The 26981-nt window shown below is 42.2% G+C and overlaps 1 protein-coding gene across 1 annotated transcript in view; it reads left to right on the plus strand.

Moving 5' to 3' along the window:
- Positions 1 to 26981, plus strand: part of DOCK5 (dedicator of cytokinesis 5) — a 274029-nt gene that overhangs the window by 129824 nt on the left and 117224 nt on the right. Inside the window, exons 6-12 of the mRNA XM_018052344.1 lie at positions 5785 to 5933; positions 9350 to 9485; positions 10701 to 10858; positions 12701 to 12782; positions 16007 to 16136; positions 21096 to 21168; positions 24714 to 24856. Of these exons, the coding sequence (XP_017907833.1) occupies positions 5785 to 5933; positions 9350 to 9485; positions 10701 to 10858; positions 12701 to 12782; positions 16007 to 16136; positions 21096 to 21168; positions 24714 to 24856 (871 nt within the window). The remainder of the gene's footprint in view (positions 1 to 5784; positions 5934 to 9349; positions 9486 to 10700; positions 10859 to 12700; positions 12783 to 16006; positions 16137 to 21095; positions 21169 to 24713; positions 24857 to 26981) is intronic.

Consider the following 26981-nt stretch of genomic DNA (forward strand, 5'->3'; position numbering starts at 1 on the left):
TGAGTTTTCGCTAGCCAGGCTGTCTGCTTGTCTGACAGAGAGAGAGCACTAGCCGGAGTGGGAAGGTGTGGTTCCCGTCTCCCCAGAACTGAGGGTCAGTGCAGCGCAGTACACAGAGAGCCCTGGATACCATCTTGGATCCCACGGGGTCCAGATACTCGGAAAAGACATGAGATTGATTTTGAAGGGCTATTATTATATGGGGGCAATTTGATATGGAGCCACCCCAGTGTGTGAATACATCAGAGTGAGATGGTCAGATATAGTTAATCAGAAAGTTGCTTAGAGGAGTAATTGAATCTAGTATCTCAGCCATAGACTCCAAGACGCTTATCCTGGGGAACGGATCTCAGTGCTGGTCCCCTTATTTTACGGATGGTCATATCCCAGAGGGAATAATTTGCTCAAAGTCACTTAGCAAGTTGGTCATCAAATTAAAGATAGAAACTAAGTAAGTTCCTGTACTTCCAGCAAAGAACATTTACATGGAAGAGGAGAGGTTGGTGAGCAGAGGAAATACTGATTCTTTTGCAGAGGGAGAGATGAAGTAGAAGGCCAGAGAAGAGGCTTTTGACTGTGGTCTGCATTCTTTGGGAAAGAAGATGGAGAATAGAATCCGGGTTTTCTGACACCCATTGTCTCCATGACCCCGGAATGTCTAATTTACTCAATGGATGTTTTCTGTATTCCTGCTACTATTGAAGACAAAGCTGTTTTTCTTTTCCGCCTGTCACTCTGACTTTAATCTCCAGAAATTCTTTTTTTTTGAATATATGATTTGTATTGGAGGTGGCTCAGTGGTAAAGAAGCCGCTTGCCCTTGCAGGAGATACGGGTCTGATCCCTGGGTCACGAAGATCCCATGGAGAAGGAAAAGGCAACCTGCTTCAGTATTGCCTGGGAAATTCCACGGACAGAGGAGCCTGGCAGGCTGCAGTCCATGGGGTTGACGAGTCGGACCCAATTTAGTGACTAAATAACAATAAGAATAGCTGTGTAATTGATTTACAATGTTGTGTTAGTTCAGATATACAGCAAAGTGAATCAGTTATATATATACATATACCTACACTTTTAGATTCTTTCCCCATATAGGTCATAACAGCATTGAGTAGCATTCTCTGTTCTATACAGTAGGTCCTTATTAGTTATCTATTATATATATAGTAGTGTTTATATAGGAGAAGGCAATGGCACCCCCCTCCAGTACTCTTGCCTGGAAAATCCCATGGACGGAGGAGCCTGGTAGGCTGCAGTCCACGGGGTCACTAAGAGTCAGACATGACTGAGCGACTTCACTTTCACTCTTCACTTTCATGCATTGGAGAAGGAAATGGCAACCCACTCCAGTGTTCTTGCCTGGAGAATCCCAGGGACGGGGGAGCCTGATGGGCTGCCGTCTATGGGGTTGCACAGAGTCGGACACGACTGAAGCGACTTAGCAGCAGCAGCAGCGGTGTTTATATGACAGTCCCAATCTCTCAGTTTATCCCTTCTCTTCTCCCTGTACCCCCAGGTAACCGTAAGAATCATAGAAAGATACCCAGAATAGAAATATAAAAAGTGAAACCTCAAAGATCACCAAGAGGGAGAAGTTTTCAGCAATGCAGAAATATCTATACTGTCTGGTTAGAGGAATATTTAGATTTCTCTATTTTGTGTAGCTCGACAACTAAGGAGAACCTACTGTGTTGCTCAGAGCTTTCTACTCAGTGCTCCGTGGTGACCTAAATGGGAAGGAAATCCTAACGGGATGTATGTATATGTATAACTGACTCACTTTGCTATGCAACAGAACGTAACATAGCATTATAAAGTTCAATTTAAAAAAGTTCCTTGAACTGAAACCAGGGTGTCATTTTAAGTCCGAGCTGTCACAGTTTGCTTTTCGTTCACTCCTGTGTCCAGACTTGTGCTGACTTTTGCAGGGAGGATCAAAGACATTATTAAACACATTCCTTGCCCTCCTGAATTATGTGACAATGTGTGTGTGTGCGCCCAGTCACTCAGTTGTGTCAGACTCTTTGTGACCCCTTGGACTGTATGAAGCCCCCCAGGCTTCTCGGTCCATGGAATTCTCCAGGGAAGAATACTGGAGTGGGTTGCCATTGCCTTCTCCAGAGGATCTTCCTGATCCAGGGATTGAACCCATGTCTGCTGTGACTCTTGGTGGATTCTTAGCCTGCTGAGCCACCAGGGAATGCCCGCTAGTACAAAGACTGAAATTAGTAGGGCTAGAGATAGTAGGAAAGGCACACTAGTGGGGGGTAAAGATGGAGGCCTGAGTCCTTGACTCCTGGTTTTACAGACAGAGCTTGATTTTCCCCTCTCCTGTCCTTACTTGCTTTCCCAGGAATCCATAAAGTGTCAGGAACCAGCTCCTGCACAGGACATCCTCTTAGAACAATCTTAGGAATGTGGTAATAAAATCCATTTTCTTACAGTCAGAGGCTGCATCCTTTGGTGTGTTCCAGCTTGTCTATTCAGAACTAACTTGGCAGTGATCGCCAGAAGAATGGCCGTCTTCATACTTCTTGGGGGGAACTCTTGGCAAACCAGGCTGATATGGACAGGCAATAATTAAATTGCCCTGGATAGTGTCTAATATAATTGAGACCAAGAACTTGTGAAAAAGTACCCCACACAAAGAGCTGTCTCTCATAGGTAGTCCTTGGAGACTTGGAGCTCTTTCCTTACTGTATTATAAGACCTAATATCTTAAAATGAGAAAATATTGGGAGGAAAAACGAGGAGCAGACAAATAATTTGCAAGAAATAAAAGATCCTTTTCCGCCTAGAGGCTTTGAAAGGCAAAATTTTATGGGCTTGATTTCTCAGTTTGAAAGACAAGGACATGGAAATATTTTATATGGAAATGAATGAATAAAAAGGCAGGGTTATTTCACCTTTTCTTTTCAAAAATGAGATTTTTAAAAAAGTTTCATTTATGTTTTTCTAAAGACTGATGAGGAAGAGACAATTCAGAAAATGCTAAAAGCCTAAAATGCAGGTGGTTTCATGATTTTAATCAGCTTTTGTGTTTTGTGCTTTCAGATCGTTGGTATTAGTAGTAGTTGTTTAGATGCTAAGTCATGTCTGACTCTTTTGCAGCCCCATGGACTGCAGCCTACCAGACTTCTCTGACCATGGGATTTCTCATGCACGAATACTGGAGTGGATGCCATTTCCTTCTCCAAGGGATTATCAGAGAGTATTGCAATCACAGATAAATGTGTTCTTCATCTCTTTCCTCTCTGTTTGCCTAGAACCTTGAACTTCTTGAAGGGCTCTTACCTCTAATCCCATTTCTGTCTTCACTGTCTGCTCTTAGGTTAAGGACCCTTTACTCCACATGTACTCTTTTTTTTAATTTACTTTTTGGCCACACCCTGTGGGATACAGGATTCGGAATCTTAGTTCCCCTATGAGAGATTGAACCCACACCCCGTGCGTTAGAAGGCAGAGTCTTATCCATTGAACTTCCAGGGAAGCCCCTACATTTCCTCTTTGTTCAGGAGTATCTTGGATATTTTCAGCCATGATTGTTGGTGATACCTGGGATGGATGTAGAAGAACATCACTAAGGAACATGCCTGACAGCCATCAGCCACTTCTTTGTGCGGCCTTTTTTTTTGGGGGGGGGCATTGTTTTTACAGGAGATTGTAATATTCCTGATAATTCTGGAAGTATATGGTATCCAATTGTATCATGACTTTCCACCTATGAATAAAAAAAAAAGTGGTCTCACAGTATACAGAGGGTGGTGGCATATATTGGTGTATCAAAAAGGAAGCACAGAACAGTTTTTCCTGATTATTCTGTCTATTATTTTCCACCAGGCATGCCCTATCATATTGCTCTGCCTCCTTTTGGCTTTTTTTCTTAATATTTATTTTTATTTATTTGGCTGCACTGGGTCTTGTTGTGGACTGTGAACTCTTTAGTTGTAGTATATGGGATCTATTTCTCTGACCAGGGATGGAATCCAGGCCCTCTGCATAGCAAGTGCAAGGTTTTAGCCACTGGACCACCAGAGGAGTCCCCTTGTGCTTTTTATCATTTCTGAAATTATCTTGTGTGTGTTTACATATGTAATATATATATTATATGCATGTAATTAGTGTAAATATTACATATGATATTGATGTATATTATTTAAATGCTCATATTTTAATATTTTATATATTTACATATATCTAAAACTTATTGCTGCCTTCTCCTTTAGAATGTACAGGAACTTTGTTTCTAGCATGTGGTAAATGCTTATTGACTGTTTTTTTTCTTTTTTAAATATAATGAATGCATCCTTTTGATAGCACCAGTGTATAAAGGTATGAATATCAAGCACTAGACTCTTAAAATGATTGAGGCGCAAATAATTAGTTGGTTGGTAAGTTCATTTTAGTTCAGTTAAGGAAGTTCTTACTGAAGCTCAGAATAATGGTTTCATTTATTCCAGGTCTAACGTTTTTCAGGATGGTATAACAATTTTGGGGGGACTTTATAATAATTGGTCACAGTCTCTTTTCAGTGATCCCATATCTCTGAAATTACAGTTCTTTTCCCATCCAGAATTCATTGATGTGGTACATTTTATTGAATGGCTACTCTGTACCAGCTCCTAGAGATGCAAAACTAACCTTGTCCTGTAGGTTCTTACCATCGAAGGGGAGAGGGACATTACCCAGCGTGGTACAGGTAGAGTGCAGAGAGAGGAGCAAATTCCGGCATTTGTGGGAGAGACAGCCAAGCCAGAGTTACGGTTTTGAGGGAGAAACTTCTAAGATCCTGTAGATGTCAGAATTAGCAGTTAGAGAAGGGTGTGCTGTGTGAGATGTGGAGGGTTGGTGGGGAAGAGGAGAAGAGTGGTTCCAGGTAGAGGAGTCACGTTACTGTGAGGATCTGAAGCACATGGAGAATACACATGGCTTTATGTGGAAGGAGCATAGATTTTTGAGATAGTGATGAGTGTAGCTGGGAATGTGGGTAGGAGCCAAGATGGGAAGAGACTTACAAAGTGATCTAGTGTGTCTGGAGGACGGTGGAAATCACTGGATGTTTTTGTTGTTATTTTTATTTTTGGCTGTGCTGGGTCTTTGCTGCAGTACCTGGGCTTAGTTGCCCCTCACTCAGTGTGTGGGATCTTAGTTCCCCAACCAGGGATCAAATCCATGTCCTCTGCATTGAAAGGCAGATTCTTAACACCACCAGGGAAGTCCCAAGTAGCTGGTTTCAACCAAAGGAGGAACATGGGCAGAAGTTTAAGGCACGTGGATGATCGATACACTTATAAGCTAGGACCAACCCTCCATCCCGTCCATCCTATAAGTGGTTATCTGTTTCTGAAGTTGCCGCAGAGGAGGAGGTGGGAATGGGTCAGGGCAAAGCCATCCCTAGAGATGTAAAGAGGTCACCTCAAAGTGCACAGCTTGCTCTGTGTATGCATATTCAGTCGATCAGTCATGTCTAATTCTTTGTGACATGGATTGTAGCCCACAAGGCTCCTCTGTCCATGAAATTTTGCAGGCAAGAATACTGGATTATGGTCTCCATTCCCTTCTCCAGGGGCTCTTCCTGACCCAGGGATGGAACCCACATCACCTGCATTGACAGGCAGTTTGTTTACCACTGAGCCAAAAGAGGTCCCCTCAAAGTGCACAGTTCATTATATGGCAGAATAATTGGTTAAATAACACTTTATAAAGGATCAAGGCAAAAGATGTTCTCACGTCCCATCACACCATTTTTTTTGGTCCTTTCCTCTGCCTCATTTTCTCACCTTAGAACAACAAGGTCACACTCTTCCGCCAGCTGCAGCAGATGACGTACAGCCTGATAGAGTGGCGGTCCCAGATCCTGTCTGGCACCCTCCCCAAAGATGAACTGGCAGAGCTCAAGAAGAAGGTCACAGCCAAGATTGATCATGGGAACAGGTAAATCAGGGATGATGTCTGTCTCACTGAGAACTTGGAAAAACCCAGTCGCATTCAGGCAGAGGACACACCTCCCCAAGGGCTTGTGATCTTGCAGTCACCAAAGAAGAGTGCTTACTGCTTTCTTTCAGCTTGGGGAAACATTTGATTGTGTAGAAGAAACTTTGCCAGTGCCCTTCGTGAGCCAGCACAGGCCCCGTGCTGGAGCTCTGGTCTCAAGGAGACGACAGATGAGCGGGGCATCTGGGGTTTCAATGGAAGCAACTCCACTGCCAGACAAACTAAAAAGGTCTGAGCATCAGAAACTGACCATTTCTGGGCCCTGAGATCATCTCTATCTTTATTATTTTTTAAATTTTATTTTATGTTGGAGTATAGTTGATTTACAATATTGTGTTAGTTTCAGGTGTACAGCAAAGTGATTTAGTTATTCTTTTTCAGATTCTTTTCCCATACAGATTATTACAGAATATTTAGTAGAGTTCTCTGTGCTATACAATAGATCCTTGTTGATGATCTATTTTATATATAGTAGTTACATATGTTAATACCAGACTCCTAATTTATCCTTCCTTCCCTCTCTATGTTTATTCCAACAGTGGATTCTTTTTTTACATTTTTTTAATTGGAGTATATTTGCTTTATACTGTTGTGTTAATGTCTGCTGTACAATGAAGTGAATTGACTGTATGTATACATATGTCCTCTCCCTCTTGTACTCCCCTTACTCCCATCCACCCCTCTAGGCCATCACAGAACTCTGACAGTAGGTTTAAAATCAGTAGCTGCATGCTCTCTCTTTCTCTTTGTCTTCCCCTAAGTGGAACTGTTGTTTATGCTGTGTGCAAACCAGATTTGCCAGAATGGTAAAGCATGTTTTTAGCTTCTATTATGTCTTTAATAACCTCTGTAACCTCTTAATTAAGCTTCTCATTGGCCCCAGCATATATATGTAGGTTCCTGATATATTACTGCCCTTTGGAAAATGAAAGATTCAATTAATTCATCAAAATTGACTGTGACCTGGAATTCAGCCCTCCTGCCCAGCTCTTTCTAAAACACTGGACTAGTTTCTCAGTTTTTGTTGATGATTCATTTGACATTTAGTTTCCGTTTCTGTTGTTGTTATTCAGTTGCTAAGTCATGTCTGACTCTGCAACCCCATGGACTGCAGCACACCAGGCTTTCCTGTCCTTCACTGTCTTCTCCAAATTTTGGAGTTTGCCAAAATTCATGTCCACTTAGTTGATGATGCCATCAAATCATCTCATTCTCTCTCACCCCTTTCTCCTCCTGCCCTCGGTCTTTCCCAGCATCAGGGTCTTTCCCAGTGAGTCAGTTCTTCGCATCAGGTAGCCAAAGTATTGGAGCTTCAGTTTCAGCATCAGTCGTTCTAATATATAGCAGTCCTTCCAATATTCAGGGTTGATTTCCTTTCGGATTGACTGGTTGGATCTCCTTGCAGTCCGAAGGACTCTCAAGAGTCTTCTCCAACACCACAATTTGAAAGCAGTGCTGGGAGATACTTAAACAGCTAAGAGGGAATAAGTGGCTCCCCCTGGCACATATGCTGCCAGTGTATTTTTGAATCTTGGCACAGTGTGGTGTCAGCCTGGGGGCCCCTGGTCTCTGCTACAAGATGGTAACATCCCACAAACAGCAGGACATGCCTGCCTTCTATTTCAGCCCTTGGAAGCAACTCGAGAAATTAAGCTGCTCCATCGGTGCATCCATGATTCAGTCTCTGAGAGGCCAACATGGGCCGTCGCTCATGATCCTGGGTGGCCTGTGGGTCTGGCTCCCATGACAAGGGACCTGCCAGATTGAATCAGTTGATGGGAAAGCCATAAAACAGGGCAGAGGGAAATTAGGCATTTTTGCTTTCTTCCCAAAGACTTAGCCCATGGCTTCGCACTGTTATGCCAGTGTTTTCTTGCCGTTTGGCCATCCCCACTCCTAGATTGCTAGTGCCAGGAATGCTCTCTGGGAATTCAGATTGCAGTATCGTGTTTCAACCACAATCCCCAGCTTCTTAGAACTAAGAACAGTTTTTTCTGCTTTGGTGTTGGGCATAAAAGCCTTGGTGGGATGGTGCCGGGCAGGGAGCCTATGGCCCTTACTATTACCATGCAGCACCCAGAGCTACGTTTATTTAACACAGCCAGAGGTTTCCTGTGCTAGTTGCTGCAGTCAAAACTAACATTCATTGAAAGCATGATATATGCTAGATATTAGGAGCTTTATGTGCATTATCTCATTAAATTCCCCTGTAATCCTGACAGAGTGTCTTTACAGATGAGGAACCCAGGGCTTTGCAAAATTAAGTAGGTTGCTCAGGGCCTTCGCTGGTGGTCCAGTGGTAAAGAATCTGCCTCCCAGTGCAGGGGACTTAGTTTCAATCCCTGGTTGGGGAACGTAGCTCATGAGCCACAACTAAAGAGAAAGCTGCACACTGCAACAAAAGATCCTGTGTTCTGCAGCTAAGACCCGACACAGCCAAATAAATAGTTTTTTCATTGTTGTTGCTGTTTTTTAAATGTAGATTACCCTAAATCACCTTGCTAGCAAGTGTTAAAGTCAGGATGTAAATTTTGGTTCAGCTGACGCCAAAGTCAGTGTTCTGAGATTTTGTGATACCAATGCCAGGACTGACTTCCTTGGTCTCCTTTAAGATAATCTTGAATGAAGTACTATCCCCCATGCCTGTGCTTTTAAGGAAATCAGGACAAGTCCCCCAATATTTGAGCATTTGTCTTTCATAGAAGTTCCCATAGCAAACTACAAATGATTAGGGGGAAAGAAGCATTGGTTAGAGTATTTTGGTTAGAATGAGTGCCAATTTTGCATTTTCTGTTGAGGTTCTTGGGACCAGATTACTTTGCGTATTATTTACAAGTTTGGGTAGCATTATCCTAAATTTTTAGTTTTTGTTTGGAAAGAAGGCTGAAATTGAAAGGAGAAAACTCAGTGAGTTCTTGTCTTAACTTGTCCAGCACCCAGCCTTTCATCCGAATCCTCTGGGTTCTTCCATGAAAACTCTTATTTTCTATTTATGACTGTGCTGGGTCTTTGCAGCTGAACACAGGCTTTCTTTAGTTGTGGCGAGTAGGGGCAGCCCTCTAGTTGCCGTGTTCAGGCTTCTCATTGTAGTGTCATCTCTTGTTGCAGAGCAGTGACTCTAGGCATGTGGGCTCAGCACTTGCAGCTCTAGAGGTGAGGTTCAGTAGTGGTGGCGCATGGGCCTGGTTGCCCCAGGCTTTATGTGGAATCTGCCCAGACCAGAGATCAAACCCGTGACCCCTGCATTGGGAGGCAGATTCTTAACCACTGGACCACCAGGGTTGTCCCTCCATGAAGATTCTTCAGAAAAGAGTGTGCTGGGGAGGAGAAACAGCTGACTACTCCTTTGTTTCCAGAATGCTGGGGTTGGATCTGGTCGTGCGGGATGACAATGGGAACATTTTGGACCCAGATGGAACCAGCACCATTGCCCTCTTCAAGGCCCATGAAATGGCCTCAAAGAGGATTGAGGAAAAGATCCAAGAGGAGAAGGTGAGCTTCCTGAAATGTGCAGACCTTGACCATGGAGGTTCCGTTTTTGCTTTTGCTTTTTTGTTTGTTATTTTGCTCTTTTTTTGTTTGTTTGCTTTTAATGAAGGAAAGGAAGTCATTGACAGCAGAGGTGGCAATGTTGTTGAGAAGAAATATCCATTTTCTCATTTTAGAAGCAAAATATAACAAAAAGAACAAGGCAGCAGTATATGTTCTGACCTGGAAAGATCGCAAAGATATATATTACGTGGAAAAGAGCAAGATGCAGGAACCATGTGTATAAAATACTGTTATATGTATTTCAAAAAAGAATATACATCTGTGCTTACTTCTGTGTAGACTAACTCTGTAGTGATAGACAAGAAATTGACCATTAATGGATGCCTCTGAGTAGAACTGGGTGGGAGAGAACCCTTTTGACTGTTTAAACTTTGAATTTAGTCCATAGATTATGATTTCTAAAGGAAATTAATATTTACAAATGAAGTTTTTGAGAGATTTTAAAAATTGTTAACTGGACAATAAATAAAAATTTGAAAGGTACAGAAAAAGAAAAAAGTCACCTACATTATGACTGCCCAACCATACTGATGTTTTGGTGTATGTTCTCGCAGTCTTTCTGTTCTAATGAGTAAAGAGTACTATTTAATTTGTAGGCTTTATTTTTTTTAGTACAATTGTAATGACATTTTATTGTGTTTCTGGATCTAATGGCTAACTGTGGCTGAGGACAGACCTATCCAATGGAGTCTTATTTACGATGAGAGTCATTCTCCCAAAGAATGATAATGAATCATAAATTTTATGCTTTTGAGGTTTCCCCAGAAGCCATTGTGAGAGAGAGGAGAACTTCTCAAAGCCATTAAAACCATGAGTTATTATAACCTTTAGATATATGCTCTTTAGACAGCATTTGTTAAACTATTTGGGTTCAAGGCCTTTCACAAGACCTTCATTAAAATAATAATTCTGTTTTGCTCACTCGCTTACTTGTCTGTTTACATTTGCTTTCTTACTAAGTGCTTGTTTTGGGTGGTACTGGATTGGCCAAAAAGTTCGTTTGTGTTTTTCTGTCTTCTTTACAGAAAAACCTGAACGAGTGTTTCCGGTCAACCCAATAATTATATCTGGCCCCGGTTTGGAGGCCAGTGTCTTTGTCAGTGTTTCCCATTTGCTGAAACCAAGATGACTTTCTCTCTTGTCCTCTGTGTTCAGTCCATTCTACAGAACCTGGATCTGCGGGGCCAGTCCATCTTCAGTGCCGTCCACACCTATGGCCTCTTTGTGAACTTCAAGAACTTCGTCTGCAACATCGGGGAAGATGCAGAGTTGTTCATGGCCCTCTATGACCCGGACCAGTCCAAGTTCATCAGGTAGTGGAGACCCAGGTCGTCTGCCATCAATCTTGTGAAAATACCCAACTTTCACCTATCTGCCTCCCTGAGGATTTCTTTGCTGAGTTTGAGAAGGGAAGATGGAGACGAAGGGGAGGATTTCAAGGCAGTGGAAAATAAACCCCATTGGGCTGCTGTGCTTTTCGGAGTGACCACTGAAACAGTGCAGTAATAGTTCATGTCTTCACCGGGTTTTAGAAATCACATAAAACTCATCAGAATAAAGAAGTTGTGGTACATATATACAATGGAATATTACTCAGCCATAAAAAGAAATGCATTTGAGTCAGTTCTAGTGAGGTGGATGAACCTAGAGCCTATTACATGAAGTGAGGTAAATCAGAGACAGGTAAATATCATATGTTAATGCATAGGTGTGGAATCTAGAAAGATGGTGCAGATGAACCTATTTGCAGGGCAGCAATGGAGACGCAGACAGAACAGACGTGTGGACACAGCGGGGGCAGGAGAGGGTGGGGTGAATGGAGAGAGTAGCATGGAAACGTGTATATTACCATGTGTAAGATAAATAGCCAGTGGGTATTTGCTGTATGAGGCAGGGATCTCAAACCTAGTGCTCTGTGACAGCCTGGATGGGGTGGGAGGTGGGAGGGAGGTTCAAGAAGGAGGAGACATATGTATACCTACGGCTGATTCATGCTGATACATGGTAGAAACCAACACAATCTTATAAAGCACTTATCTTCCAATTAAAAATAATTAAACTCATCAGACCATGGCGACAGGGATGAAGGAATTAAAAAAACTGTAGGAGAGGGACGAGGGAGGGATGACCCAGCAGAGCACTGAGGGCTTTTGGGCAGTGAAACCGGCCTGTATGATGCTGTCACAGAGGGTTTGTGTCCTTTCACATTTTTCCATACCCATGGAGTATCCAACACCAAGAGTGACCCCTTATGTAAACCATAAGCTCTGGGTAATAATGACGTCTCAGGGTAGGTTCAGTGATTATAACAGAGAATCCACCACTCTGCTGGGGGGTTGTTGATAAAGGGGGAGGCTGGGCATGGAGTGCTGATGTTGTGGTTTTAATCGCTCAGTCGTGTTCGACTCTGTGACCCCATGGACTGTAGCCCGCCAGACTCTTCTGTCCATAGAATTCTCCAAGTAAGAATACTGGAGTGGGTAGCCATTCGTTTCTCCAGGGGATCTTCCCATTTCAGGGGTCAAAGCTGGGTCTCCTGCGTTATAGGCAGATTCTTTACTGCCTAACCCACCAGGAAGCCTGGGAATGGAGTGGGGCATAGGAAAGTCTGTACCTTCCTCCCAACTGGCTATGAATCTAAACTGCTGTAAAAAAGTAACGGTTATAAAATTTCAAAGACTTTCAGGAATAATAATAGACTTTGTTCAACCTACAGTCATCTGCTGCTGAGCAGCTAAAAAATATTGAGAAGATGGTTAAAATTGTTTGTTTCTAAAATACAAATCTTATGGGAGTGTGTTGATGTGGATTCCAGGGAATGGACTTGGGATAATTCTTATAAAATTATGTTCCTGATTCAGCAAAGCTGAAATTTATACAGAGGATTTGAGATGAAAGAAAGACTCCAGATAGAATCTGGTAGAATGTACTGTGTCTGTGCCCATCATGAGTAGTGCTTGTCTTGGGGCTGTACTCGGTGTGTCTCTAGGAACTGGGCTGCAGCCAGAAACAGAGAATGGTTATTGGTGTGGTCTCAGTCCTGCCTGAATTTCACTGAGCTCTGGACCGCCTTTGGACCCTATTAAGCCTGTACTGAGAGCAGCTTCCTCCCCACTGAGGTGCTCACCAAGAATATTTTTCTTTCCCTTCACCAGTGAAAACTACCTAATTCGTTGGGGCAGTAATGGAATGCCCAAGGAAATCGAGAAGCTCAATAACCTTCAAGCGGTCTTTACTGTAAGTCCTACCTATGTTTAACCCTTTCCTTAGTTTATAATGTTTGTGAGTACATGTGGTAAGTATATAGAAAACTTAAAAACTGAAAACATGAAAATAACAATTCTCATAATCCCTCTAGTAGGAATAATCCGCTCATTTATGCACCAAATATTTACTGAGCACCTCTTAGAGACCAGGCACTGATCTAGGCACTTGACATACATCAGTAACACATAAGATAGACTGTCCTGATTCTCAAGAGTTTTTTTTTGTCCCAAAGGAGCAGACAATAATAAGCAGTAATCAGGTAGATGAGTACTTTGTACAGAATGTTAGAGGTTTGGGTGCTTTGGGAGAATTGGGAGTTTCTGGGCTGGGGGAGGCATGCTGTCTTAAATAGGTAAGTCAGGGCTGCTCTCATTGAGGAGGAGCTTTGGAGTAAGAACTTCCAGTTGAAGAGGGAGTAAGCTCTGCAGATAGAGAGAGGAGTCTTCCAGGCCAAAGTTATTGCCTGGGCAAAGACCGGGCTAGACTTTTCTGTTGGCTTGTATTCTAATGGACTTTTCCCTCTGTTCTTCCATTTCCCCAAGGCAGGAGGTGTGCTGCTGTATATGGATTAAGAGCCAGGAAATGTATTGAGCTATAGCTTGGAATCTGCTGACTCTTTCTCATAGACTAGGAACTCTCTTGGGGTTCTTGCACGTTTTTTGACATCAGTGCTTGAAAAGCCCTGGAGCTGCTGCCAAGTGCTCTGAGCAGTGGGTGGGTTTCCCAGCTCCCATTAAGCCTAAAAGAGATACTGACGTCCCTTTCTTCCTTTTTCCCTTAAGCCACCCCCATACTTTGTCTGCTTATTCTTCTTAGTCCCTCTTACAGCAAAGAAAACAAGAGTCTAAGATTAAAGTACCAAAGGAAGTGATAGGAACAGTGGTCTGTGTGTTACCAGGTTCAAGCTTGCTCTGCTTGCCGCTGGACAGGCCAGTAAGTCAGGAGACAAGGTGTTAAGGCAATGAATAACTTTATTCAGAAAGCCAGCTGACCAAGAAGATGGCAGACTAGTGTCTCAAAATAACCATTTTATCAGGGTCTGGACGCCAGTTTCTTTTATAGAATGGGGCAGGGGAGGAGGGGAGGAAGTCCATAAGTTTCAAATATCTCCTGGAATGGCCAGCCTCTGGGAGGGGATGTGTTCATTTCTTCTGTCTTGAAGCCATTCACAGGTGGACAGGATCTGGATGTTTCCCTAAACAAAGGCACTATGGTTTAACCTTCAGGCAGAGGGGCAGGTATCCCAGAGGCAGGCCATTATGTACAGACAGTATCCTTTTAGTGAACAAAAGCTATGGGAAGCTAAGGTTAAAGTAAACAGATCCAGCTGCAATCAGATTTTGTTCTTCCCTGTAACACCAGTACAGGCTTATTCTTCCTCCTTTCCTTCCTTCCAACTTTTTGTTGTTCATTCTATCCATTAAAACTCTACCCCTAGGACAAGAGTGGTCTGTTTCTGTCCCTGCACTGACCCATCCATACCTTTACCGCCTAGTAAGTATGGAAAAGAAAGAGTCTAGAACTCTTCCCCAAAACATTATTTCCTCAATTCTGAGATATGTGTTTTTTCCCCCTGAAATAAAAAGACATTTATCAGTCAATATGTACATTATTTAAAAAAATTTAAATGTTATTAAATTGTTGGTCCATCTTTTACTTAACACTGTTTTAGAATAGCTGCGATTCACTTACCCTCCCTCTTCCCCCTATCAATTAGGCTCTTCCTATGTGCAAATTCATTCTCCAACTTTTTCTATTAGATGAAATGTGACTGATGCCTTGGTCCTTAAACATTCTACAGAAAGTTCATTTGTAAATGATTGCATATTATTAAATAATATCGGTGTGCCCCAGTAAAGGTAACCAGACACTTGTGGTGTTGTCTACAGAAAGTTCATTTGTAAATGAGTGCATATTATTAAATAATATCGGTGTGCCCCAGTAAATGTAACCAGACACTTGTTGTGTGTTAGTCTCTCAGTTCAGTTCAGTTGCTCAGTCATGTCCCGACTCTTTTTGACTCCATGGATGCAGCCCACCAGGCTCCTCTGTACATAGAATTCTCCAGGCAAGAATACTAGAGTGGATAGCCATTCCTTTCTCCAGGGCATCTTCCCGACCCAGGGATCAAACCCAGGTCTCCTGCGCTGCAGGCGGATTCTTACTGTCTGAGGCACTTGAAGTCTTTCTGTTAACAGAAGCCTCACAAAATCTAGAGTAGAAACTCAAGGTTGATATTGTCATTGGTATATATTCCTAGCTTGGAGCCCTGAGTTAACTTGTGAACTGATTGTTTAAAAAGTTCTTTCTTGATTCAGTAAAGAGGCCTTGGGAAGCTGTTTCATGAAAGGAATTTGAGATGCAGTTAAATCATTTCTGATGTTAAGGTGAATGAGTTATGTGAGCTTTGTGGGTTTACTCACCCATCCTAGGAGTACAAAAAGGCTTAGAGCATGAGCCACAAAAAGACAGAGACATTTCATCCACACATTTCTCATTAATCAACACACTCTGAGAAGCCCTCAATGGATACCTCTCAGAAAACAGAGGAATAATTACAAAAAGCAGAGCATGTAAATTTCTGTGTTATAGTTGCCTCACAGGATTATTTGGAAGGTAAAATGAAATATCACCAGCCTGTGTGGATACAAAATAAATGTCAGTGTCTCATACGTTTTAATTTCATTTGGCAGTGGAAGGCACCTGGTGCTCAGATACGCCCTGGCAGGATATAAAGTAGATGTGACAAAGGGCCGTGAATAAGCTGGAGGCTTGAGGATGAATATGATCTGATTTATAAATTTGAAGCAGGAGCTGGGGAATTTTTTTTTTTAATTCTTTTTTTTAATATAGTCATTTTCCTATGAGGCCGTGAGAGTTCTTGGCTGGATGTGGATGGGGGGAGGAGAGGAGTCATTCTGATATTTGAGCACTAAGGAGTATGCTCTGGGGTCTTCCCTGGTGGTCCAGTGGCTAAGACTCTGGGCTTTTAATGCAAGGAACCTGGGTTGGATCCTTGGTCAAGGAACTAGATCCCACTGCCCCAACTAAGAACAGTTACAGCCAATAAATAAATAAATAATTTTTGAAAAGTATGCTCTGAACAGTATTTTAGTGTAGAGTCAACAGAAAGAAACTGGAGGTGAGAGGGTGATGCAACCTGACCTCCTTTTTCTGTGCTCTCTGCCCCGTAGGACCTCAGCAGCACAGACCTCATCCGGCCCCGCATCAGCCTCGTATGCCAGATTGTCCGGGTTGGCCACATGGAGCTGAAAGAGGGCAAGAAGCACACCTGTGGACTCCGGAGACCCTTTGGAGTAGCAGGTACAGAAAGAGCCCGAGATGGATGTAAAATGGTGTCACTGCTGGGGAGACAGTATGATGGGGGCCTAAAAAAAATTAAACGTAGAACTTAGGATCCAGCAATCCTACTTCCCTACACTCAAACCAGGTAAAATCAGGGTCTATATTTCCTTTAACTTTTAAAAAAATCTTTGACTGGAGTTCAGTTGATTTCCATGTTGTGTTAGTTTCAGGAGTATGGCAAAGTGTTCAGGTGTACATATACAGAGTGTTCAGTTATACATATACATATATTCATTCCTTTTCAGATTCATTTCTTATATAGGTTATCAGAACATTGAGTAGAGATACCATAAATCAATCTTGGTTATCTTTTTCTTTTGAACTTTTTTATTTTTTCTTGGAGTAGAGCCGATTGACAGTGTTGGGATAGTTTCAGGTGGACAGTGTAGGGAGACTCATCCATACCTATGCATGTATCCATTCTCCCCCAGATCTCGCTTGCATCCAGGCTGTCACGTGACCTTGCAGAGTTCCATGCACTGTATACAGTAGCTCCTTGTTGGTTATCCATTTTAAAGATAGCAGCGTGTACATGCCCATCCTTACACTCTGGTTTACAGCAGCTCATTGGTCACAACACCCAAATGGTAGGAGTAACCCAGGTATTTGTTGATGGATGAATGGATAAACAAAAGGGTCTGTCCCTACAATGGAACAGCTTGAAGCAGTTGGAAAATTCTGTCACATGCTTCAGCATGAAGAAACTTTGAGGATGCTGCATTAAGTGAATTAAGCCAGTCACAAAAAATGAATACTATATGATAACTCACTTTTATGAGGAATCTAGAATGATCACATTTACAGAGACAGAAAGTAGAATGGTAGTTCCTAGAGACACAGGCGGCAGGGTAAGGGGACACAAGGAGGAGGTATTTTTTAAAGGGGTACAGAGTTTCCGTTTGGGAAGAGGAGAACATCCAGAGGCGATGCTGCATGACAGTGTGAATTTAATTTTAAAGACTTTTTTTTGATGTGGACCTTTTTAAAAATCTTTATTGATTTTGTTGCAATATTGCTTCTGCTGCTCATGTTCTGGTTCTTTGGCCACAAGACATGTGGCATCATAGCTCCCTGTCTAGAAATCTAGCCCTCACCCCCTGCATAGAAGATGAAGTCTTTTTTTCTTCTTTTCCGTTAAAAATTTGTATTGGACCATAGTTGATGTACAATGTTGTTTTGGTTTCAGGCATATAGCAGAGTGAAGCAGTTACACATATACATATATCCACTCTTTTTTAGATTCTTTTCCCATATAGGTCAAAGTATTGAGTAGAGTTGCCTGTGCTGTGCAGTAGAAGACCAAGTCTTAAGCACTGGCCTGTCAGAGAAGTCCCAGTGTGAAAGTTTTCAGTGCCACTGAGCTGTACATTTTTAAATGGTCGAAATGGTAAATTTCATGTTATGTGTGTGTGCGTGCATGCCAAGTTGCTTTAGTCATGTCTGACTCTTTGCAACTCCATGGACTGTACCAGGTCCCCCTGTCCGTGGGATACTCCAGGCAAGAATACTGGAGTGGGTTGCCATTTCTTCCTCCAGTGGATCTTCCCCACCAAGGGACTGAATCCAAGTCTCTTAGGTCTCTTGTGTTTGCAGGTGGGTTCTTTACTGCTAGCGCCACCTGGGAGATCCCTTGTTAGGTGTTTATTTTTCCACAATAAAAATAATTTAAAGAAAAGAGGGAGGAAGGAAAGAGAAGACCCAGAGACAGTGCAAGATGAATTTGGTTGTGTTAGCCTCAGACATACCACAGTCACTACTTGGAACTGGCAGGTACTCGCTTTTGGTGGTGCTCATGTAGATACCCATGTTTGTTTCTCCCTCCCTGCCCAGTTATGTATCTTGTACACAGCAAGCCTCTGGGTAAAGCCTCTGTTTGTCTATTGGAATCTTCCTTGCCTGCAGCCGCATATTGATCTTATCTGAATATAATTCTCCTTGGAAAGCTGTTTGCCTGTCTAGGAAATTTACTCATCAAGGCAGCATTGCTTTCAGAGAGGGTCGTTGGCTTCAATCAGACTCCATAACGTCCAGGAGGCCCTCCATTTTTCTCTGTAGTTTGTTAAATGGAGGATATATATTTTTGGTCTTACTCTGACATTTTGGTCACTAAGTAGTCCTGAAAGCCATCAATCCTGCTCCTGGAACGAGGATCCAGAAACTCCACATTGTCAAGTTCGACCTATGGGTCACGTGGCTGGTGACACGGCCCCAGGAGGCTGTGTGCATCGTGGGTTCCTTGAACCGCCCTGCACCCCTTTCCTCTCAAGGTCGGCCGGGTTGTGTCCAGAGGGGACAGCACTGTTCGTGATAGTGAATTAAAATGAAATCCCAGGAAAGGCAAGCAGCCTTGGCCCAGGAATATTTAGCCACCTACACAGCAATCTATTCCTTCATAGAAGTTGAAGGCGTTTTCAAGGTTGTTGTCCTTCAAACTGGCTAAGGAGATTGGAACATCAAGCTTGAGGCTTTTATTTGCTCCTGTGTTTCTGTGTTTGTGCGTGTGTATGTATGTTCAGGGCATGGAGATTAATTTAGTTTAAGCCTTGATGCCAAACGTCAGCAGAGGTTAGCGGTAACTAGATGATGTCCGCAAATGCACTGCCTGCTTGGGGGTTTAAATTCAAATTTTGCAGTATTTGTCTGTGTGCGTGTATGCACTCACATACAATGTTTGCAGGGGTTTTTTAAGAGCTGACAGCAAGTTGATGTCATGCCTGCTTTTTACAGCTTCCTTACACTAACATTAATTCCCAAGCCTAATATATTATGTGTTTAGGTTACTTTCAGCAAGCATTTCCTCCTGGTTCCTTAGTTTTTCTTATGATTGTTGTCTCATAGCTTGGTATTTCTTTTAATCTCCAAACAGGTTACCTAGGGCGTGGATTATTAGTGTATGTTTTATGACTAGTTTGTAATTGATTAACCAAGGCTTGATGGCCTCTTGCCTCGGGGCCTTGTCTACCCTCAGCTGCCTGTGGAGTCAATGCCCCACTTCTTAGTTCTCTAGGGAGCAGGCAGAGTGCGGTTAAATGGTTTGCCCTGTGATCACTGTTGGGTTCATACCCTGATTTTAACCACTTAACACTTCTGACCTAGGCAAAATTACCTACGTTTCCCTGTGGGTCAGTTTCCGCATCTCTCTTTTTTAAACTTCATTATTATTTATTTATTTGGCTGCACTGGGTCTTAGTTTCGGCACACAGTATATTTGTTGCATCATGCAGGACCTTTCATTGTGGCATGCAGGCTTAGTTCCTCTGCAACATGTGGAATCTTTGTTCCCCGACCAGGGATCAAACCTACATCCCCAGCATTGCAAGGCGGATTCTTAACCACTGGACCACCAGAGAAACCCCTCTTTTAAAATTTATTTTTAATTGGAGAATTAGTGCTTTACAATGTTATGTTGGTTTCTACTGTACAACAATGCCAGTCAGCTATAAGTATACATATATCCCCTCCCTCTTGAGCCTCCCTTCTCATCTCTTAAAGTAGGACTGATACTAATATTTGTATAAAAAAGATAATATACGCAGTGGGGTCAGCACAGTGCTTCCTTAATAGCTCTTCTCATATGTGAAAGAGCAAATCAGTATATGGTCTTCTAATCTGTGCTGCTAATGACCTGCTGCCCTTCGTTTATGTGGAAACCAGTTGAGAAAATGTCACATCAGGGGGCCAGTGGGCCACTTCAGGTCTTGAGTTTCTCTCCCAGGTCTTTTATTCTGTTGACACTCCTGCCAAAAAAAAAAAAAAGTATTCTCTTGTGTCTTAGAATGTGGGCTTACTAAAAATTGTCAGTGTCATATGACTCAAGAATTAAGCAACTTGGTCTAGTAGAACTTTTTTCATATTTATTGTTTTTATTCTTTTAAAATTGGAAGATAGTTTCTGTACAGTGTCGTGCCAGTTTCTGCTGTACAGCAACATGGATTAGCTACATGTAAACATATATCGCCTCCGTCCCACTGCCCATCCCGCCCCTCTAGGTCATCAGAGAGCAGCAAGCTGAGCTCTCTGTGCTGCACAGCAGGTCTCCACTAGCTGTCTGTCTCATACGTGGCAGTGTAGATACGCCAGTGCCGCTGAGCCATTCATCCCCCTCTCTCCTTCCTCCTGCGCTGCCCTCAGGTCTCTTCTCTGTGTGTCTATTCCTGCAAGTAGGCTCAACAGTACCACCTTTCTAGATTCCATGTATATGCATTAATGTAAGATACTTGGTTTTCTCTTTATGACTTACTTCACTCTGTATGACAGACTCTAGGTCCATCCGCATCACTTACAAATGACCCAATTCCAGTCCTTTTCATGGCTGAATAATATTCCATTGTAAATATGTACCTCATCTTTATTCATCTGTCAGTGGACATTTAGGCTGCCTGCATGTCCTGGATATTAGAGTTTTTAAAGAGGGTAGTCTGCATCTGAGAACACCCAGACCCCTGCCGAGGACCCTGATTGATTGTTCTTCTGCCAGCCTAGGGACACTGGGAGTCATTGTTGACAAAAAAATGAGCTGTTCTCCATCCACTGTTGACAAAAAATCGTCTCTGCCTGCTCTCTCTTCCTCCAGGATTCTATGTTTGCTGATACTGTAATTTTCCAGAGTTCCTCACTGAGGCCTGAAGTAATTAGCTTCTCTTTTTTTTTTTTTTTGCAATTTTATGTTTTTTGTTAAACACCAAACACGTTTTGTATTGGGGTATAGCCGATTAACAATGTTGCGATAGTTTCAGGTGAACAGTGAAGCAGATACTGGAGTGGGTTGCCATGCCCTCCTCCAGAGGATCTTCCCAGCCTGGGGATCAAACCCGCATCTATTAGGTCTGCTATATTGGCAGGCAGGTTCTTTACCACTAGCCCCACCTGGGAAGTCCAGCAACTAGTTTCTTTAATTAAGTTTTATCTTTTTCCTAGTGATGGATATTACTGATATTGTTCATGGCAAGGTGGATGATGAAGAAAAGCAGCATTTTATTCCCTTTCAACAGTAAGTACTTTGGCACTTACACAGGTTAGTTGAGACCTGGGTTAGGCCGTTGGGAGCTGCATTAACACAGAACCAAGTGCTCAGAACCTTTTGCCTGGTTAGACAAGGAAAACTCTTAAATGGGAAGACTGAGAGAGGAGCTGACAGAAGCCTATATTCAAAATCCTCGTATTAGACTCCAATTTAAGAGAGTAACCTAACTTCTTCTGATTCTACAGAAATGACTGAAGCAGTATAAGGGACACATCTACTAGGTGATGGTACAGTATAAATGCCAGAGTCTGCCTGTACTTTGTTGTATGGAACAGTTATCACAGAGGACCAGGAATTAAGTAGGACAGCACAGGGCTTCTCAGACTGTAACCTAGGCATGAATCACCTGGAATCTTGTTGGGATGAATGCCAGATGCCATCTGGTGGGTCTGGAGTCTCCATCTAATAGGCTTCTAGGTGATGCTGCTGTTGCAGGTCTGGGGAACACACTTGGTGAGAGTGAAGGGTGGACTAATCCTTGCGTTCCTGCAAGTGGAGGAAAGCCGGCCCAGGAGTGCCTGGAAGGATGCCCCCTGACCTGCACTCAAGCCCCCTTACTGAGCCTCAGGAGCTGGAGCCCGGAGTGGGCCGCTGGGGGATGCTGGAGAGCTGTTCTCCATCCCTGTAGCTGGGTGAGCGTGCCTGTGAACATCATGACTGACCCCAGCAGGCATGTGCCACTTAACCTCACATAGGCGGTTGGGAGCATTGCTGGGTCTAACTCCCAATGAGATAGTCATGTCGGTGAGAAACGATGATGGTCTCGGCCAGTGTAGAGCCACTACCACAGATCAGTGCGATAAACTGAGAATTCAGAAACTAGACCCAGGGATATTTGAGTTACTGTGATTTTATTAATAATAAGTAATGGGTTGGCCAAAAAGTTTGTTCAGGATTCTCCATAAAATGTTATGGAAAAATCCCCTATCAAACTTTTTTGACCAACCCCAATAATATGGTTTTATTATTTTTAAAAATTATTTTAAAATGATATTTCAAAATCAGTGGAGAAAGATAAGCCATGCAAAAGCTATTGTTCAAGATGAGCCAACCATTTCAGAAACGTAAGTTAAATCCTCATCTCCCAACTTAAACCATCATAAATTCCAGCTGATAACACATAAAAGGGTAAGAGCCAACAATCTTAAAGTACTATAGGAAAATAAAAGTTTTATACGATGTGATGTGTGGGAAGTCTTTCTGAGTCAAATACCAGAGATTTGACTGAAAAAAAGACATTGATTTAACCACACAAAAATTTTGAACAACTTATACATAGAAAAAATTTAATAGAAACCTTGGCAGTTTGCTATGTCATGTATAATACAATAAATATTAAAATACATAGCATAGACATGAATATATAAACTATAAAAACATGCTTATGATAAAGATAATTTTCATATCTATGAATGTTATTTCTGCTATATATACATATATTATTAGGCACTGTGTGTATATGTACTAGGGGCAGCATTCATGAATATGAACTGTTAGTTATTCAGCTGTGTCTGACTCTTTGTGACCCCATGGACTGTAGCCCACCAGACTCCTCTGTCCATGGGATTTCCCATGCAAGAATACTGGAGTGGGTTGCCATTTCCTTTTCCAAGGCATCTTCCCAAACCAGTGATCGAACCCGGGTCTCCTGCATTGTAGGCAGATTCTTGAACATTATATGAAATACTATATGGTAACATGATGCAGTAGCTTCCCCAGTGGCTTAGCAGTAAAGAATCCACCTGCCAATGCAGGAGACACAGGTTCGATCCCTGGGTTGGGAAGATACCCTGGAGAAGGAAATGGTAACCCACTCCTGTATTCTTGTCTGGGAAATCCCACTTTTGTAGCCTGGCAGACTACAGTCCATGGGGCTGCAAAGAGTCAGACACAACTCAGCAACTAAACAACAAAAAAAAATATGATACAATATTATGTGTGTATATACAAATAATCGAGGCAGCATTCATGGACATGAAATTTTATCTGCCCCATACAAATAATATAAATAATTGTAGAACAGGAGCAATATTATGGATATGAATTGTCTCGAATGCATTTCTCTGTATTTGTCTCACTTTATGAGGTGGGTTTCTGGTTTGGTTATGTGCCTCCCGCTTGCTTACTTTCAGAACCAACTGTTTTCTAGCAGTTGTGCTGAAACACTGAGTCCTCAGACTGTCTCTGCTACAGAATAATACAAGCTTTGTGTCTCTGAGGAGCCCAGCCCTAATTTGATTACCACTCACTTTGCAGCCAGCAGCCACTTTAAAGCCTTTACGATGCAAATCATGGCCTCTGGCATTGAACTCCCAAGATTTATGGCAGAGCTTTTGTAACTTAACCTCAAAAGCTTTACAGTGATTGTGTTGGGAGAGTTTTATACACAGATCCTGCTAGACTGAGAGGATGTCATTTGAAAACAACGCATTCTGCGGCACTCCCACTTTTTAGGAACATAGTGCAGTGTGGTGGTGGTGGTTTAGTCCCTAAGTCTGTGTTCAACTCTTGCGACTCCATGGACTGTAGCCTGCCAGACTCCTCCATCCAGCCTGGGATTTCCCAGGCAAGAATACTGGAGTGGGTTGCCATTTCTTTCCCCAGAGGATCTTCCCATCCCAGGGACTGAACCCTGTTCTCCAGCCATTGCAGGTGGTTTCTTTACCAACTGAGCCACCATGCTCCTATACTGCAGTATGCTTCCTGTGTATTGTCAGGATACAGGTCTGAACCCTGCAGAGCAAGCTGGCCTGTGTGTTGTGGACAAGAGAACAAAACCACAGCCGAGAAGACTGGCGACCATTGTCCTACACAGGGTGATAGGGAGTTCCCGATAGTGCTTGTGCTTTGCATAGAATGGGGGCTGTGCTTCCCTCTTTGATCACCCTGTGAGAATCTCAGCCTGATTTGATTGTTAAAGTGAGGCTTGTTTGCAGGTGCCTGTGCCATTGCAACCCTATATATAGTTCATCATCACATGGGATTCTACAAACACCATCCACAATCCATTGCATACGCAGCACTCTTGTACACTGAGTGTTGGCAGTAGGTGGGAGCTTTCAGGGCATGCGTTTTCAGGTCTGTTTCCTTACAGATGAAGAAACTGAAGCCTGAAGGGGAGACTACAGCAGAGCTTACTGTCAAGTAGAACCAGAACTGGGGGCTGGGTCTCTTGCCCCTGCTTCCACCGTTCTTCTACAGTTCCGTTCCTGCAGCCTCTCCCACCTTGGAAAGCACATCAAGCACTGCCTCTGGTTTCAGTATTATCATTTGACCATCAGTTTAGTTTGTTCTTGAGTTGCTTTTTTTCCCCTTTTTCCCCCCAAGTCATTTCGAGATGAATTTGCTAAAATAGGCACCCAGTGGGAAAATAAAGATAGAAAGTATCCTGTAGTTAGGTTGCTTTACTGTTTATATTTTCAAATGATAGGCCCATCAGACCCAGCAGTATCTGAGGCTCTGCTGCAGAGACTTCCTCTTTTTGTCTTACCGGTTGTTTCTCATTTTCCCAGAATTGCCATGGAAACGTATATCCGACAGAGGCAGCTGATCATGTCACCCCTGATAACATCCCACGTGATCGGGGAGAATGAGCCACTCACGTCAATCTTGAATAAAGTGATAGCAACCAAAGAAGTGAATCACAAAGGACAAGGTACTCGGCCCCGTGTACCGAGCGGGGAGGGGCTCTGGTGGGGCTCGGGAGTGGTGGCCTCAGAGCTGAGTCCTTGGACTCGGGCCCTTTCACTATCTGTCTCTGATATAAAACAGACCCTGTTGGGGACTGCCCACCTCAACTTCTGACTGACACTGAGGGCAGTTCAGACTTGAGAGCATTGTCTCGCAGCTGTGTTTTGTAAATTCTGTAGAATGAATTCTCATCTGATAAGTCTCCTCACTTTTGTCTGCTCTATGATCCCAATGCTCTAAGTTAAGGCACAAAGAAAAAGAGTTTGAAGATAATTATGTTCCACTTTCTGTATAGGTTTATCCCATTACATTTCCAAAACTGTGAAGAAAGAGACCAAAGTCATGTAAATGAATATGATTTCATATAAAATAATGGGCTTTCCAGCACATCGTTTCTTCATACCTCCCTATGTCATTTTGTTGACTTAGTTTTAACTCCGAGGAGTTTTGCTGATTGAAACTAAATTTTAATTCAGGTAACAAGGGAAAATAGTTAAAATTTAGATACCAAGGTGGTGATGATTGGGTGTCAGTTTTTGAAGATTGAGTTACTTTTTTTTTAAACCACCTTGTAATTGTCTTCTAAAGTGGAAGCAATTAGGAAATGTTATTTTTGGCGTATTTAATTTGCCATGTACTGACAGTTACCCTGAGTGCAAAATAGATGTAAGGAAACATAGATTCTAAAAATGAATAACCAGATATATTTCTGTTGTTTTAGAACTCCTAACCTAAGGGTGTAATTTGTTAGAGTGGAAAATTCTTAAACTAATTAGATTGCTGTGTCTCTATAATTTTTTTTATAAAACTGTAAGAAAATATTCCTTCTCTTCCTTCCTAACAAAATACTTTTCAAATGTTTTCATGCTCTTCATAAATATTTTTTGTGGCTGTGTAATACTCCATTGCTTGGATTATTATTTTCTTTTCCCAAGCATGGAATCCCCTAGGTAAATACTTAAGTACTTTCTAGTTTGTCACCATTATAAATTTAAATAACTCTGGTATGGCTATCTTTATATATGAAAATACATAAGATGTACTATAAAAGATATATACTGCTGCTGCTAAGTTGCTTCAGTCATGTCTGACTCTGTGCGACCCCATAAATGGCAGCCTACCAGGCTCCCCCATCTCCGGGATTCTCCAGGGTAGAACACTGGAGTGGGTTGCCATTTCCTTCTCCAATGCCTGAAAGTTGGAAGTGAAAGTAAAGTCGTCGCTCGGTGGTGTCCGACTCCTAGCGACCCCATGGACGGCAGCCTACCAGGCTCCTCTGTCAGTGGGATTTTCCAGGCAAAAGTACTGGAGTGGGTTGCCATCGCCTTCTCCGAAAGAGACATACTATCTTTTTCATATTTAGGACTATCTCCCCAAGAAAATTCCCAGAAGTAGGATTTCTGGATTAGATGATGGGAATAAGTTTATGACGGGAGACGCACATGTTACCAGAATGCTTTCCATAGATGGGTACTAATTACTATCTACCTGCTTGGTAAACTGATGTTTAAAATTCTTTACCTGTTTCAGGGGTGAAAAGTTGACTTCTATAACTCTGTTGCATTAAAAAAAAATGACTTCAAATTATCTGGCAGTCGTATGTATTTATAGTTTTCTAAAGTTTTCATTCTCAGTTTTTGTAAACTCTTTGTATACTAAAGGTAATAGTCCATCTACTTAGGATGCATACTTTTCAGTTTCTGGCTAGCCAAATATTTATAAACTTCTTGTATTTCCTGGTGAATTGTGTATTTATGTTTTGTTTATTTGTGATCTGAACATTTTTCATCAAGTGAGTATAAACTCATAATTTCTTATAAGTATTTCACCATGCCTTTTGTAGTTGTATGTAGTGTATGGTATATGAACTATACCTTTTGTTTTTTTATGAATATCGAAGTTTCAGCTTTTATAGATAATTATTTTGCTTTTGTGATTTCTTCATTTGTTTCATTACTTGGAAAAATGGTTCAGAAAGCTGTACACTTATTTTTTAAATTTCTGATCTGTTTTCCTATTATCTTTTACATTAGGAATTTATTTTAATGAAAATGTGTGGTGAGAGGTTAGATTGATTCTGCTCTGAGTGG

This window comes from Capra hircus, chromosome 8 (genome assembly GCF_001704415.2).
Source record: "Capra hircus breed San Clemente chromosome 8, ASM170441v1, whole genome shotgun sequence".
NCBI classification, from domain to species: domain Eukaryota; kingdom Metazoa; phylum Chordata; class Mammalia; order Artiodactyla; family Bovidae; genus Capra; species Capra hircus.